At 41.3% G+C, this 17,409-nt stretch overlaps 1 protein-coding gene across 1 annotated transcript in view; it reads right to left on the reverse strand.

The window, feature by feature from the left end:
- Positions 1-1,929: 1,929 nt before the first annotated feature.
- The window catches only part of LOC102827294 (RNA-binding protein 8A-like), a 38,142-nt gene continuing 22,662 nt past the window's right edge, over positions 1,930-17,409 (reverse strand). Inside the window, exons 2-3 of the mRNA XM_006868077.1 lie at positions 4,354-4,359; positions 1,930-2,457 (exon numbers count right to left, since the gene is read on the reverse strand). Coding sequence (XP_006868139.1) covers positions 1,930-2,457; positions 4,354-4,359 — 534 coding nt within the window. The remainder of the gene's footprint in view (positions 2,458-4,353; positions 4,360-17,409) is intronic.

Consider the following 17,409-nt stretch of genomic DNA (forward strand, 5'->3'; position numbering starts at 1 on the left):
TGAGGTTGGCCCAGGATCAGGCAGTGTTTTGTTCTGCTGTGCATAAGGTCACTATGGATCGGTACCGACTCAATGGCACCTAACAACAACAACAAGGAGTGTGTTTATAAAAGTATTTTGTTAATTTAAAGTTAAATTTTCCTAATGTTGATTGATATTCTTTTCATGTGTCTGCTATCTAAATATCTTTGATGAAATGTCTTCTCAAAATTTTACCGCTTTTTTATTGAGCTGCTTGTCTTTTGATTATTGAGTTGAAATAATTCTGTGTTCATTCTGAATGCGAGCCATTTATCAGATACATTTTTTTCAAGTATTTTCTTCCAACCTGTCTTGTTGTTTTTACTTATTTCAACAGTTTTTGATCAATATATACTTTTAATATGATGATATCCAATTGATTTTCTCTTTTTCTTTCATGTTGTTATTAAGTTCCATTGAGTCAGTGCTGACTCATCGTGACTCTGTAGATGGTTTCCAAGGAGTGACTGGTGGATTTGAACCACCAATCTTTCATTTAGCAGTCAACTGTTTGAGCTCCAGCGCCAGTAACGTAAGGAATGTCACTGGGACTTAGTTTGCCTCTTCTCTTGGTTCTACTTCCTATATTTTGGCATCAGGAAATTTCCTTTTGATGGAGTCCTCCTGGAGTTAAAGTCTCAGTCACATAGTCTTCATTCCAGTGTAGTAGACACCATGGTCACCTTACCCCCAGTGACATTTGCAAATGTCAGGAGACATTTTTGGTTTTCACAACTTGAAGGAGTGAGTAGTGTTACTGGCATCTAGTTGGAGAAACAGCTCCCCAGAACAAAGAAATGTTGCTGATGTGGTAAGGTGCCATTGAATTGGTTCCGACTCATAGGAGTTTTATGTACAACAGAGTGAAACACTGTCTAGTCCTACACCATCCTCACAATTGTTTCACTGGAACCTGTTGCTACTGTCATTTTGTCATTCCATCTCCCCGGGGCCATCCTCTTTTTCTCTGACCCTCCACTTTACCAAGCATGAAGTTCTTCCTAAAATAGTGTGAGCAACAAAGCTCATCATCATGGCTTCTATCATCATTTTGGCCATACTTCTTCCAACACAGATTTGTTTGTTCTCTTAGCACGCCGTGGTACTTTTAATAGTCTTCTCAAACACCATAATTCAAATGTATTAATTCTTTGGTTTGCCTTATTCATTATCCATCTTTCACATGCATGTGAGGCTATTAAAAATGCCAGGGCTTAGATCAGGCATGTTTTAATCTTCAAACTGATATCTTTGCTCTTGAACATTTTAAAGAGGTTTTATGTAAATGATTTCCTAATGCAATGTATCACTTAACTTCTAGACTGCTGCTACCATGAGTGTCATTTGTGGATCCAAGCAGAATGAAGTCATTGATAACGTCAATGCTTTTTCCATTTATCATGATGTTGTTTATTGGTGCAGTGGTGAAGATTTTTGTTTTCTTTACACGAAGGCTGTAGTCTTTGATCTTCATCAGTAAGTATTTTAAAGCTTGTTAGCTTTCAGCAAGCAAGATTGTATCATCTGCATATTACAGATTGTTAATGAGTCTTTCTTCAATTCTGAAACCACACTCTTCGGCATATAATCCAGTTTCTTGGGTTATTTGCTTAGCATACAGATTGAATAAATATGATGGAAGGATACAAAATTGCTACATACCTTTGTTAATTTTAAACCATTGAATATCCCCTTGTTCTGTTTGAACACTTTCTCTTGGTCTATGCATATATTCTTTTTTTTTTTTTTTTTGTAGAAAACAAAAATGGGACATTTATTCACAACTCAAATACATGGCAGGTAAAAGACTAAATATATACACAGTTAGTTCTAACCAAGGTCAGTTTCTCCATAGCAGCACGGTCAAATAGAATCTCTGCAGGAAAGGCCAGGACAACAGAGCACGTGTCAGCGCCGCCTCCGATCTGGTGTCCTACTGCGTCTGCGGCTACCTCTCCTCTTACTCTTGGGTGGACCCCGAACAAAACACCAGTCAACACTGATGGGCTGTCCCATCAAATCCTGGCCATTGAGGCCCTCCATGGCAGCCTGGGCCTCCTTGTATGTTTCATACTCAACTAGAGTATATCCCTTCAGGTATCCTGTCCGTCTGTCCAGGTTGAGGCGGATATTATTTATTTCTCCATACTCTGCAAATTTGTCATGGATGTCTTCCTCAGTGGCTTCCTCATGAACTCTAGTGACAAAGAGAACCCAGCCTTCAACAGAGCGTTGGGGTCCCGGTTCATCGCCATCCTGCTCCACGCTGTCATAATCTTTACACATCCGTGCCTGGGACCCCTCTTCCGAGCCAAAGCCGCGACCCTTCCGTTTCTTTGTTTTTTCTTTCAATTTGTGCATGCTCTCATCCGCATCCTCATCCAAGGCGAAATCTTTGCCCCCAGCCTCGTGAAGATCCAAGATCCAGCCATTTTGCTGTCGTCATGGTTCCCGTTGTACTGCTCAGGTTCTAGGCAACCGGGACCTGTCTCTATGTACATATTCTGCATGAGGACAACTAGATGTCAATAGTGCCACAGTTGATACCCCTTGGTCTAGAGTTATAAGCTTCTCTTCCACAGTAGTTTTCACTACAGTCCCAGAATTGATTCTCTTTGGCTTAATTTGTTTCAAATGCTTATCTCTGAATCAGTCACTGTGACCAAAAGGTTAAATACACTGATTGGCTAGGTTTAGGCCATTTGGTAACTCCTACAGCTGGAGTTGAGTCCTGGTGTGGTAATACAGGATAATGCGCTGGATTGCAAGGCCAGTTTGAGCCACAAGGTCGGTGGTTCAAACCCACCAGTTGCTCCTTGGAAACCATATACAGGGTTTCTATGAGTCAGAGAAAAAGAGGAAGACCCCTAAGGAGATGGATTGGCCAGGTGGCATCACTGATGGACTCAAACGTGGCAGCGGTAGTGAGGTTGGCCCAGGATCGGACATTGTTTCGTTCTGTTGTGCATGGGGTCGCTATGAGTCGGTTCCGACTCGATGGCACCTGACAACAACAACAATGAGTCAGAAACGACCTGACAGCAGTTACAACAACAACACAGCTGGAGCTGAGACGGTGTCATACCCACCCAAACCACATGAAATATGACATGAAAATGAACAGTTTTCTGAAGTTTAAATTCATGTTTGACACTGGAAAAAGAAGATAGGAAAACAAATGAGATATTTAAGAGTTCACTGTTGTGTGGGGACTGGTCACAGGCATGATCAAGTGATTAGGAATCCCAAGCACAGAAACGGAGGCAGGTCAAGCCTCTGACCTACACCAAAAGGGATGCTTTGGACTACTATGATACTCAAGGTACACCTTGGTGTACCCCAGCTGCTGAATCTGTTAACACTAGGAGTTCATTCCCAAGTTCCTTGCCAAGACATGGAACAGGAATAGAATATGGGAATTAGCTAAGAAATTAGGATAGATAGAGATAGCCCATGGCAGGCTTCAATAACTCAACATGAGCAGTTATATTGCAGGGATCTCAGACCCACACCAAAGGTGAGTTGAGCAATCCTTGCTCTTATTCTGATAGAAGGACTGTTTTCACTAACGAAGCAGATTAATAGCAATTATCTTTCAGATATCTTCAAAAGCTGGTGATGTTTGCAATATGTAGTGATTTTGTTTCATTTTCCCCCCTAATCTGGAAAGAAAAGAGGCAGCTGGTACATTTCATAACAGGCTCAATGGAAGCACAATGTTTCAATGATAGTTCCATAGTAGGCTATGGTTTTCTTTCATTCAGTATTTCCCCACAAAAGGCATTCTTTGGGGGAAAGCACTGATCAAAGATCCATAAGGTAATAATATCACTCCCATTCACCATTTCTTCATCTAAAAACTTAATAAGTCTTCTGAAAACACTATAAAGGAAGTGTTACTATAAAAACTAAAATAAACGTAGAAGAAAAGGTAATAACATTATTTGGGGCAGCAGGAAGAAATGTGTGTTATTATTGCGTGTGTCCTGTTTTCTTTTTATCATTAAGGGTTAGACAACTCAACAACTAGGCCGCCATTAAGATGAAAAATATTGTAGGTGTGCAATTGATACCTAATCCTAATGAATATTTCTGACTTAAAAGATGATGTGGGACAAACATATTTGTGTAATGAAGGTTTTGATCTTGGTACTAGTTAAAATGGGCTTTTACCACTATTCATTTTCTTTCTGGTTTCCAAGGGGATCAGGTGTTTGAATACAGGAGCAGTTTGGAATCAATTTACAAGGTGCACATGAGGACACATCAAGGTGGGGGCTGCCCAAGATTATTATTGCACAAAAGAAACCTCAAAAGCAATTTTCCACTTACCTTGCTCTGCAATAGAAAACCAGAGGCTTTGGGAACAGTTGAAGAGTTAAAACAGGGTGAGTGGATTAGTATTATTCCCTGATGGCTTTGAAAGTTTTATATAGTAAAGTTTTTTAGAAAATATTCATTAACAAGCCTCAGAATTCTGGTAGTATCATGGTCTGAGAGCAACTTCAGGTTATATTAAGCTTTCTTTGCCTACAATTTTATTTCTGAAATTCTCAAAAACTTCTTCCTTAATTTTCCACCCCGACCCACACCTTCTCCCAACGAGGCTATGAAAAAGGATCAAGAGTACATGGTTAGCAGAAGGAATTTAGGAGAGAAAGTCAGATTGTTTCTGACTGTTTCTTTTTGGTTGTTCTCTTTTGTCATGGTGAATGCGTATTCTTTTCCTTTACCTTGCTACCCTACCAGAGATAGCTTGTTATTTTCTTGTCTTTTAAAAAACCTAAATTCACTGTTAAAAAACAGAAACAACTTTATGTCCTCAGAGAAGAAATAGGCAGAAACATAATGCTCACAGTCCTTGGTAGTGGAAGATGGTGGCTTATTTCTCAAAGGAAGAACAGAGTGTTTGCCATTACTGTCCTTAGTCTCCTCATCATGGGGGCCTGGAGGAGACAGGGAGGATACTTCTGGTTTTCTTGTTGTATTGGTGTCTGTGAGCAAGAGGATTCTTTTGGCATAGGACAAAACCTACCCAAGGTTTAGCGACCAGGTGCCACCAAGTCGATTCTGACTCAGACAACGCTGTGGAAGCTGCACTCTATAGGGTTTTCAGTAACTGAATTTCCTGAAGTAAATTGTCAGACCTTCCTTCTAAAGCACCTCTTAATGGACTCCAATCAACAACTTTTTGCTATCATCGGAACCCATTAATGGTTTGCGCCAAGCTGCTGTGTCTGGTCTCAGGAACAAATGCATTCAAATTATTCAGCCCTGTTGAGATTCTTGTCTATCTCTCTCAACATCTCTTTCTGGAAGCAGCTTCATTGTCTCAAACTAGGCTTCCCCACCAGGCTAGAACCATACCCAAGGTCCATGGTCCACGGTCCACATCTTTGTCATGGAAGAGGAAGCACTGTTCTATTACTCCAGTTTAAAACCCCAGGTCAGTCCCCTGCTGTGCCCAGCTAGGATTTCCTGCTTACACTCTCTAGCTAACTAACTAGAAGACAAGGATTGGCAGTTCCCAATAGGACCACAGGGTTGGCCAACAGGAAGAAGCACTTCCCAAAATCACTGGTGAAGAACAGAGGGGATTCTGAATTTGAGCAGGCAAATAATATACTGCAGTTCCTGGATCCTGAGACATATTCTTTTAAAAATTTTTCCCCTTCCCTTCATATTTTAACATCTCTGAGGACATGATGTTTAAATTTAATTGGTACCATTTCTTCTTTTTCAGTAGTACATAAAATAATGGCTTACTTTATAACTGATAGTATGTTAGGGTCAATGAAGTATGGTGTTTCTGAAGACATGTTAGGAGACCTGGCTAGGCTGACTGCTAACCAAAATATTGCCAGTGCATACCCACCACCAGTTGTAGATACAGGAGTCAGCTCCAGAAATTCTATGAAGCAGTTCTACTGTGGGATTGCAGTCCTGTGGGATTGCAGTGAGGCAGAATGATTGGTATATTTAGGGAAAGCATGTTAAAAGTAAAAGGTGGTGGCTGTGTGCCGTGGAGTCGGTTCTGACTCATAGCGACCCTGTGTAGAGTTTCTGAGGCTGTAAATCTTTACGAGAGCAGAACACCTCATCTTTCTCTCATGGAACAGCTAGTAGTTTCAAACTGCTGACCTTGCGGTTCACAGCCCGATTAGTAACTACTACGCTACCAGGGCTCCTTAAATGCAAAAGCATAATAATAGCAGACTAAAGTCTAAAAGATTCCTGTAGGATCACTGTAGGATCAGCACTGGACTGTGAACCACAAGGTCAGCAGTTCAAACTCAGCAGCTGCTCCACAGAAACCCTATACAGAACCGACCCGACAACACTGGCACTTAACAACAACAAAGTAAAAGTAGTTGTGATTGCCTGGATCAAGGAAGAAAATCACAAGGCTCAAACCTCAAGGGAAAAGGAGGACTAGAGGTTAAGGCAGAGCTGTAGTTTCATTTTTGTAGGAGAAACTGAACTTCTGTCACTGAAACAGACAAGTTGCCTGAGGGAAATTATTTAATTCCTGGTGCCTTTGTTTCCTGGCTTTGAAACTGACAGTTCAGTCCTTGTCTACTATCTGGAATTTGTAAGAGTTGTAAGAGTTGTAAGAGTACTCTTAGTACCTTTATGATAAGCTCTCTCTAGCTGCACTACATGGCAACCTTGCTCTACGTGGCAACCTCTCTCTACCTCTCTCTACGTGGCAACAATAGTGAGGTTGGCCCAGAATCAGGCAGTGTTTCATTCTGCTGTGCATAAGGTCTCTATGGGTCAGTACCGACTTGAAGGCACCTAACAACAACAACAACAACAACCTGCACTCCTAGTAATACTCAGGACAGTTAGTGGGGCAATAGAGATTTTTTGTGAACACCATAGGTGCTCCTGGTCTGGAGCTAAATGCTTCAAGCATTCTTGCGTCGGTTCTGATTGCTGAGAAAACGCAGAGGGGTGCTATGGAAGCTACAACCCAAATGACTTTAGAAAGCCTCCTGCTGAGTCCTCCAAGTCTGCTTTCAAGATTTATCTCCTTGCAGAATGAACTAGAAGAAGGAGGAGGAATTGCTAAATAGCTGCATCATGTTACAGTAAATGAAGTTCCGTTTCCACAATGGCCAAATATATTAGGTGCATGTTAACCAGGCAGCTGACCACAGTGACTTTCCTGAGAGTTGGTTTTTAGTTTTTGTTTCTGAATGTGTTTCCAGATTCAGTGTTCTTACAGCTTTATTTTCAAGAAATCCAAGTTTCAGAGGGACATGATGGCTGAGTGGTAGAATTCTGGTCATCTATGCAAGATACTGGGGAGTCCTGGTGTGGTGCTATGGGTAAATGTGCCAGACTGTAAAGCCGTTTGAACTTCAAGGTTGGCAGTTCAAGCTCACCAGCTGCTCCTCAGAAACGCTATACATGGTCTTTATGGGTTGGAACCGACTCAACGGCACTTAACAACAACAACAATACAAGATACTGACGTTCAATTCCTAGCCAATGCCCTTCAAACAGAGTCACCATCTGTAAGTGGAGACTTGTGATCCCCTTATGTATGGGGTCCCCAAAGTCAGGGCCAATTCAACAGTAGCAAACAACACAACACAGCAACAGCATCTGAAGACACCAATCTTACCACCTTCCCCCAAAATCCAATTCTGGCTAAGATAGGTTGACTGAACATATTTGTTAATGAACAAAATCGGGTTGTTCCATGTACCAGGCTAAACCAAATGATGCTAATGAGAGTGAGAGATCATTTGGGGATTTGAGGTAGGTGCTTTCTCCAGAAGGTATTCAAGCATTGAGTTATCATGTCTATGAGAAAGAATATGAACAGATATCCAGTGCTTATTTTGGAATGCCACCTCCCAACCTTCCACCAGGCCTGGGCCATAAATTCCAAGTGAGTGGGTATTGCCACACTTGTTTTCCAACTCACAACAGAAATCTGGAGAGAAACAGCAACCATCCGTACGGTACATCTATCTTGTAGACACAAACTTGTAAGAAGGAAGGGACATGCCATCCTTACTCTGAAAAGACATGTCAGCAACTGGAATGTGAAAGTCCAGCCCATATTAGAAAGTGGCATTTCAGGGCTCCACTTAAGTGTGTGATTGGCATGCAGTGAACATCGCAAAGTCATGTGCCACTGAACAAATGCTTTAAACTGGAACAGTCTGTGGAACATGACTCCTCTCAATGACAAGAGCCTTTGCTTCCCATTTTTGTCTATTACTGCAATAGATAGAATGTCCCAGTCCAAACATCTGGAGTATCACAGTATGTAGGGGCGTTTATTCACGTATTCCTCTATTCAGTCAACAGGTATGCTGTGGGTTAATGCTCTGGACTGCAAGGTTGGTTTAAACCTCAGTCAGTGGTTCAAACTCACCAGCTGCTCCTTGGAAACCCAATACAGGGTCGCTTGAGTCGGAACCAACTCGAGGGCACGTAGCAATAATAACACCATGTGGCTTTGTGGGATAAAGCACTAGATCTCAATGTCGCTTTGAACCACAAGGTCAGTGGTTCAAACTCACCAGCCACTCCTTGGAAATCCTATACAGGGTTTCTATGAGTCGAAAACAACTTGACGGCATTTAACAACAACAGCAACAAATATGAACTTCTAGGAGCCTTAGTGGTTTAATGGTTAACCGCTCAACTGCTATTTGAAAGGTTGGTGGTTCAAACACACCAGAAACTCCATGGGAGAAAAGTCCAGACAATCTCCTCCCATAAAGATTTCAGTCTCGGACATTCTATGGGAGTAAGTCTATGTTTTCATATAGGATCATTATGAGGTAGAATCCATTCGACGGCACCCAACAACAACAACCATGTACTCAGCCTTTCCTGAGCCTTGGGGATAAAGTAGTAGACAATACAAATTTTAAACAAACAACTTCTTGGCTTTAAGAAGCTTGCATTCCAGTGGATCCTTGTGACTCTTACCTCTCTAGCACTGTTTCAATGGTACCAGCACTTCATTGTTCTTTGGGAGCCATGATAAACAGCTCCTGTAAAGAGTACAGCCTTGGAAACCTTATGGGATGGCTCTAATCTATCCTATAGGGTGACTCTGAGTCATAATTAACTTGATAGCACATAACAACAGCTACAGCAGTACCCACGTCCTCTCGGTGCATGACTCCAGCTTCAGTGTGTGAGCCTCTGGAACTACCTGCTCTGACTTCTCCCGTTTCCTCTCTGAAATAAATGTGCATGGTTTCAGCTACCCTGGTGGTGCTGTGGACTAGGCATTGAGTTGCTAATCTCACGGTTGGTGGTTCAAACCCACCAGTTGCTCTTTGGGAGAAAGATGAGAATGTCTGCTCCCATAAAGATTTACAGTCTCAGAAACCCTTTGTAGGGTCATGATGAGTTAGAATTGACTTGAAAGCAGTGGGCTTGATTGCGTCTTGGTTTGGGGCTGCAGCATCTGAACCTCCTTTCCACTGTATTCTTTCTGGTGAGAAGCAAATCTCCTTTTGACCTCAGTGATTCCAATAGTCTCTTTTTCTGCTTCTCTTGCTGCTTTTTGTGTGGCGGTGACTTAGGTTCTGTGCTTCACACCCAGGGCCTCAGGTTCTCTGACATACAAGTCAGGGAACACTAGGGGGAAGAGTCAGAAGTGCTGGTGGGAGTGTCCAGTGTCCTGTCCAAGGACACTAGGGACACAGCAGCAGCAGTGACAGAAGTCTCCTTGATGGCGTAATGGGGGTTTTGGCTGCATGACCTTCTTGTCTTGTTCTACAAACTCCCCAGTGTCTTTGAGCATTACAATCTTCTCAGCAAGTTTATTTCTATTTAAATCAACTAGACTAAGTGTCTGTTTCTTGCAAATAAGAATTCTAACTGATATCCACTAATCCACAAATGACTTCCAAAGCTATGTCCTAGCTCTGACTTTTCAAAAACATTCTAATCACATTTCTTGTTTCTAGCCATGAATCTCCACTTACATCTGCCACCTCCAAATCTACCCAAAGTAATTAATTCCTTTCTTGAATGTCACCGCTTCTTCAGTTTCTCAAGATCCTTCAGTAAGGAGCCGTGATTACACTGTGGATTAGACACTGAGCGGCAAATTTCAGGTGGTTCAAATCCTCCAGCTGCTCTGAGGGAAAAAGATGAGGCTACCTACTCCAGTAAAGAGTTGCATATTCAGAAACCCTATATAGGGTCACACTGAGTCAAAATTGACTTGATGGTGGTAACTTTGGCCCTGGTGTAGAGCTGTAGGAAAGCCCTGGACCTCAAGGTGAGTGGTTCAAACCCACCAGCCACTCCTTGGAAACCCTATACAGGGTCGCTCTGAGTTGGAACCAACTCGATGGCACTTAACAACAAAAGAATAATGGTTCAGACCTACTCAATGGTGCCACGGAAGAAAGTCCTGGTGATCTGTTTCTGTAAAGTTTAAAGCCAAAAAAAAAACCCTATGGAGTATTTCTACCCTGTAAAACTATGAGATCATTATAAGTCAGAATTTACTAGATAACAACTGAAAAAGAAAAACAAAAAACCTTGCTATCAAGTCAACGGTAACTCCTAATGATACCATGTGTGTCAGAGAAGCACTGCGCTTCATAGGGTTTTCAGTGGTTGTTTTTTCAGATCACCAGGCCTTTATTCCAAGGCACCTCTAAGTGGGTGCCTTTTAGTTAGCAGGTTAGCAAGTGAGCATATTAACTCTTTGCATCAACCAGGAATTCCCAGTAGTACTTAGTGGCCTATGAATCTCCTCCTGTTTTTACACCCTCCCTCCATCCTGTTCCTCAGTCATGCTTGGTTCTTGTTAGTGCCCATTGAATTGATTTTAACTCATGGTGACCCCGCTATGTAGAGTTAAACTGCTCCCCAGGGTTTTCATGACTCTGACCTTGCAAAAGTAGATTGATTACCAAGCCTGTCTTCCAAGGTGCCTCTGGGTGAGCCTGAACTGCCAAGCCTTAGGCTAGTAATCCAGTGCTTAACTGTACCAACCAGGAACACTATTTATCGCACAAGTTCTAGATGTCAGACCCTGAGAATGCTATCGATGTGCCTGGCAGAAACAGCACAGCCTAAAGGGGTCTCATTTCTTCTATTATTGTTTCTCAAACCACCACATCTTCCTCCCCAGAAGAAACTCCATCTTGTCCCTAAATTATTTATAACAAACTCTGCCTTGGGCTATTTTTTTCCTCAGCTTTTTTGGCATGTCTTCTTCTGATATATTGTGAATCCTATTGTGTCTCCTGTTAGACACTCACAGTGGTCCATTGTCTGTTGCAAGTTCAATTCAAGTCTTCTATAATGTGGTTTCATAGCCCCTGAATAGCACCTGTCTCAGCCCCCTGTTTCTTCTGTCCAGGCACTTGACTTCTGGTCTCCCTTAGCCCAGGCCTTTCCCCAACCGGAAATAGTTTTTTCACCTTTCCTAGTCAGCCAGCAGATAGTTCCTGAGAGATCGTCTCACATTGATACCATCTGGCTCTGCCCCTTCTAGAGATTCAGTATCCCCTGGACATGTACATATGTCCCTCTACCATTTTAGTTGAAGCAGCTGGACATTTTCAGCTTGTATTTTGATTTGTGTGTGGTTGTTTTGTTTTGTTTTTTTTTCGTCAACAAATCCTCTAGACTATTTTTCAAAGGCATAGACTATACCTCTTATTTCGAATTCTCCCAGCTTGTAGTTAGAATAATAATTGTTTTTGTTGATGTTATTCTCAGGTGCTGTTGATTTGGTTGGTCTACTCTTGAAACCATTTTGTTAATTGCTTCTAGCAAAGTTTTATTTGAATGTTACGCTGGTGTTATTATTTGATCATTTTCACATTCTGTTGGATCATTTTTCTTTTGTTATGAGTACAAATATGTCTCTTCAAGTCGGTTGTCCAGGTAACTGTCTTCCAAATGTCTTCACATAAATGGGTGAGTGTTTCCCGTGTAGCATCCTTTTGTTGAAACATGGCAATTCATTTTCTGTCAATTCCCTATACCTTGCTTTTCATCATTGCCTTCAGGGAAGGTTGGACTTCTCCCTTTAGTTCTTGATCATATGCCACTGTCTAAAGTGGTTGAAACATGGTCAGTTTTGAAGCTGACCATGACTCTTATTGGCTGTATTGGTGTCAAAGTAAAACTGTACTCCATAAAGTTTTTGATGGCTGTTTGTTTTTTTTGTTGTTTGTTTGTTTGTTTTGGAAGCAGATCGTCAGATCTTTCTTCCAAAGTGCCATAGATAGGCTCCAATCTTTTGTTTAGTAATCAAGAGCTTTAACCACCTGTACCACCCACGGTCCCCAGTCCCAGATTATGAGTCTGTTTCTGCCTCTCTTTCATTGACATTTGTATAAAAGCCAGACTAGCTAGGTACCAACGAAACAAACCCCACTGCCATTGAGTAAATTCCAACGCATAGCCAATAGCCTCATCTTTTCCCAAAGAGTGCTTTTGCCAACAACCTTATAGTTAGCAGTCCAGTGCTTCTCCTACGTACTACCAGGACACCTAACAGTTAGATACAGTTTGTATCTATGATCAATGAAATGTTTGTCCTAATATATACTATTCAAGATGGGTTCATAAAGTTCTTGGAAACATACCATTATCTTTTATTCCATTATTCCATGAACTCTTTGAAGCACCCTTGTGTGATTCCTTTCCTGCATAAAAAAAATGTATGACTTATCTAATATCATTTAGTCAAATGTTTTTCTTAGTATATAGTACCTTTCTGGAGTCCTGGTGTGGTGCTGTAGTATAAGCACTGGACTGTGAGCCACAAGGTTGGCAGTTCAAACCCACCAGCTTCTCCTTGGAAACCCTATACAGGGTTACTATGAGTCAGAATGGACTCCCCCAGCACTTAACAATAACAGTGTCCCTTTCTATGCATATAAAATGCTAAAGAAACATTTCCAGATGCACTAAAACATCTTTAACATGATATGGTAATAATTATAATAATGCTTGATGTATGTCACAAAGTTGTAACCCTTTTTCATTGAGGTTGTTGTTAAGTGTGGTGGAGTTGGTTCTGACTCAGAGGATTTCTGAGGCTGTAAATCTTTGAGGGAGCAAAAAGCCTCATCTTTCTCCCAAGAAGCAGCTGGTAGGCTCAAAGCGCCAATTTTATGGTTCGCAGTCCAGTGCTTATCCTACAGCTGTTAAGTGCCGATGAGTCAGTCTAGACTCATAGAGACCCTGTATTGGTGGCTGAAGCATTTGAACAGTTGACCTTGTGGTTAGTAGTCCAGTGCTTATCCTGAAGTGCTACTCCAGGACTCCACCATTATTTGTACATTGGATTTTTAATAGAATAAACTTTGCATTAATAACAGGGATTGCCTGTACCTTAAAGTCAATGCCATTAACAACCTGTGATATGCAGATGACACAGCCTTGCTTGCTCAAAGTGAAGAGGATTTGAAATACTGATGAAGATCAAAAACTACAGTCTTCAATATGGATGGCACCTCAATGTACAGATAACAAAAATCCTCACAACTGGACTAAGAAATAACATCATGATAAATGGAGAAAAGACTGAAGTTTTCAAAGATTTCAATTTGCTTGTATCCACAATCATGGGAAAAAACAACAAAGAGATCAAAAGACATGTTTAGTTAGGTAAATCTGCTATACAAGAACTCTTTAAGTGTTTCAGAGTAAAGATACCAGTTTGAGGACTAAGATGTCCCTGACCCAAGCCTTGGTATTTTCAATTGCCTCATATGCATGTGAACGTTGGGCATTGAATTAGGAAGACTATAGAAGAATTGATGCATGTGAATTGTGGTGTGGGCAAAGAATATTGAAAGTACCATGAACTGCCAGAAGAACATACAAACTTTCTAGGAAGAAATACAACCAGAATGCTCCTTAAAAGTGAGCATGGCAAGACTTTATATCTTATACTTCGGGCATATTATCAGGAGGGACCAGTCCCTGGAGAAGGACATCATACTTGGAAAAGTGGAGGGGCAACAAAAAGAAGACCCTCCAAGGAAATGGATTGACACAGTGTCAGCAACAATGGGCTTAAACATAACAACAATTGTGAAAGTGGTACAGGACCAGGCAGTGTTTCATTCTGTTGTTATGAGTCGGAACTAACTCAATGGCAGCTAACCACTACAAAAAGCCTCTGTGAATTACTCTGTGAAGAAGGTATGAAGTTTCCTCTATTCAGACATGCTTTAAAATAGTTAGACCACTCTCTCTCCTGAGTACAGAAATGTTGAGTAAACACTTGAGATATTGGCTTTCAACCACTGCAGACAGCACTTGAGAGGAATCACCAGGGAGAGGGTAAAAAGACTCCTCTTTTGGGCTGTAAATGAGAGACTAGTTTTGATTGTTTTTCCTTACTGGTGAAGAGAAGGAAAAGCAAGTGCTCAGAGCAGCATTTCTCAGAGAACCCAACCTCTTTGTACATCAATCTGTCATTCTTTTGTTATCACATTGTGTAGTAAGGAATGAAACATTCTACTGACAGAGGAAAAGTCACATTTCTGAAAGGAAAAAAAAAACACCTTTACAGGAAAATTCTAATTGAGGCCAATACTATGGGATAGTGAAATGGCACAGGACTTGCCACTTGATGAGTTGTATGACCCCAGCCTTTGGGGCACAGTTTTCTCATCTGCAAAATGGAGATAATAATTCCCCATTACAGGGTTATTATGGGGGTTAAGTGAGATTATGCACAAACTATACTCAGCGTTGTATCATGCATATACAGAGTTCAAGGCAGGTTTTTAAAATTCTGAGCTCTTTTCATAGTCTGTCCATGTGCTGAGCATCCCTCCAATGTCTGAATGCTCAAATCTTGAAAAAGGTAACTTACTGTATTTTTGCTTTACTTTTAAATGTTGAGATTTAATGTTTATACAGTAAAGTGCATAAATCTTCACTGCACAGCCCCATGAGGTTTTTAAAAAAGCTTTTATTATGAATTTAGTGATAGTGTACATTGTAGGAAATCAGTTTTGCACTCAGCCAATTGTATTTTGTTTCACTGCAATGATTACAATCCCCTGTAGGCACCATTGGTTTTCAGTATTTGCATCTAACAGCCCCCCCCACTTTTTTTTAATGTACACAAAAGCATGCAGGAATATATAATTATTGAAAAACCAAAGGGCATATTGTGTAAGCCAGCATCCTGCCCGCCAGCACACAGCCTTTCTCTTTCCATGAGTCTAGAGTCCTCAGCTGCTTTATCGTCCCATATCATCAGCTCTGGTAGCGTAGTGGTTACGAATTGGGCTGCGAACCTTAAGGTCAGCGGTTCAAAACTACCAGCCGCTCCGCGGGAGAAAGATGAGGCTTTCTACTCCCGTAAAGATTTACACCCTTGGAAACCCTGTACAGGGTCGCTATGGGTCGGAACCGACTCGACGGCACTTAACAACAACAACAACATCATCATCTCTGCCTCCATCTCTGGTGTCACTGCTTCTCTGGTTAGGATCCCTTGTTCTGCTCTTGCTCTTCCCTCTTGCTCTTCCCTCTCCCTCTTCCCTCTATTGTTAGACTGTAAGATTAACTACTCATCCCTTTTTGCTACATATCTACCTTTATAGTTGTGACCATCACAATTAGTCATTATAACAATTACTCATTATTGAATCAAATGAATCCTATCCCCATCTCCTTTCACCAAACCCAGCTAGACAAGATGAAAACTATTTGGTGGAGAGTCTACCTTCCCTGCCTTGCTCTGAAACTAAACTCCCTCTTGAAAACTTGTAAGCCAGTCACTTTGTGCTTCATAGCCCCCTTATCTTAGGTTGCCAATGTCTAAACTGCCCGTCCCTATCATCCCTGAGGGTTTGGCTTGATCCTTGATGTCAATACTCCTTCTCTCTCAGTGGTTATTTTCAGCAACTACATCCATAAGTAAAGGGCAAGTTCATCAAATTGTAGCAATCTCCACTTGCTTCCTTTATAAAATCTTTATCTTTCTCTAGTCGAGTTCTGATCATCAAGCCATTGAAGGTAGGTCAAATGGGTACTATCTGCAAGTCTGGGTGTTCTTGTGCACCTCTCCCCAGTTCATATCAGCTGGAAGCTTCACTCTCAGCTTAGTCCCCTCTGGCTAGGTCAGTGTCCATGGGCTCAGAAGTTCCCAAGTCTTGCTAAACTTCAGACCAACCAATCCTTCCTCTTCTCTCTCTCATCTCAAGGTTGAAAGGAGTCTATGGAACATGGTCGAACTCAGTCCATGTCTTCATTACTGCCTTCCCCCACTTCCACTCACAAGTAGACCAATGTGGTCACCAGCAAGCTTAAAAGCCTGCTCATGTTTTCTTTTTGAGTTTCAGTATTGGAAGGGGGTTAGTTCAGAAGGCACTTAATGGCTTGCCTTGATGTCGTCAAGGCAAACAGCTTGCTTATTCTTGCAATAGTCAAACAGTCAGCTGTTTTGTTTTGTTTTCTGCTGATCTTTCTTTCAAGAAGTATCTTCTGTTCTTCTAACTGCTCTGGGTTGGTCTGCATGTACTTTCAAGTGGGAATGTTCCACCTCAGAAGGTTCTGGATGGGACTCAGGAGTCCACTTAAGAGACTACTCTCTACAAAGGCTCCACAAGAAGCCCATTTCACTGGGCAAGTTATAGAATCCCTTTTAGGTATATCAATCAGTCTGTAGGCTGACTATGGTCTTATAAGCTTTCTGTAATCATATTTCCTAATATTCCTTTCTATCCCACTCAAATATCTATTTAACAACAGTAGACAAGGGAAACCAACATCCATAAGACAGTCAATCACCTTAACACTATTTTCCCTCTTTTACCTATTCAGATTATGCCCTTATCCCTGTATCACAGAGCCCGGTTTTTCTAAGGTTGAGTATGCAAGCTCCATGAGTGTCTACCCTATGTGGAGATCCATGTTGGAAGTCCTGGTATGGTATCAAAGCACTCTACCTCAAGGTTGGTTTGAACAAGAAGGTCAACAGTTGAAACTCCCCCACTGCTCCTTGGAAACCCTTTACAGGGTCGCTATGAGTCACAACTGATTCGATGGCACTTAGCAACAACAACAACAACAACAACAACAACAGAGACCCATGTCATATCTATGCAAATCGAGATACAATACAGTGTATTCCCATTACCTTAGAAGGTTTTCACCCTTAACCCTTACAGACTAAAGCCTTTCACCCCCAGAAATACTGTGTTTTCTTCCTGGATTCTATCATATAGATTCAATTTGACATTTCTTTGAGAACTTAATTTTAAGTTTTTGAAAGAGAAAAATTGAAAGTATTTTATGCTTTTAAATCACTTACCTGCATCACCAAGAATTCCTTTTTTAGCATAAAAATTTTCTAAGGTTATAGAAAGAAGAGGTGAGGAAAAAATATTACACAAATGAGTTGTT

Source organism: Chrysochloris asiatica, unplaced genomic scaffold, assembly GCF_000296735.1.
Source record: "Chrysochloris asiatica unplaced genomic scaffold, ChrAsi1.0 scaffold00115, whole genome shotgun sequence".
NCBI lineage: Eukaryota > Metazoa > Chordata > Mammalia > Afrosoricida > Chrysochloridae > Chrysochloris > Chrysochloris asiatica.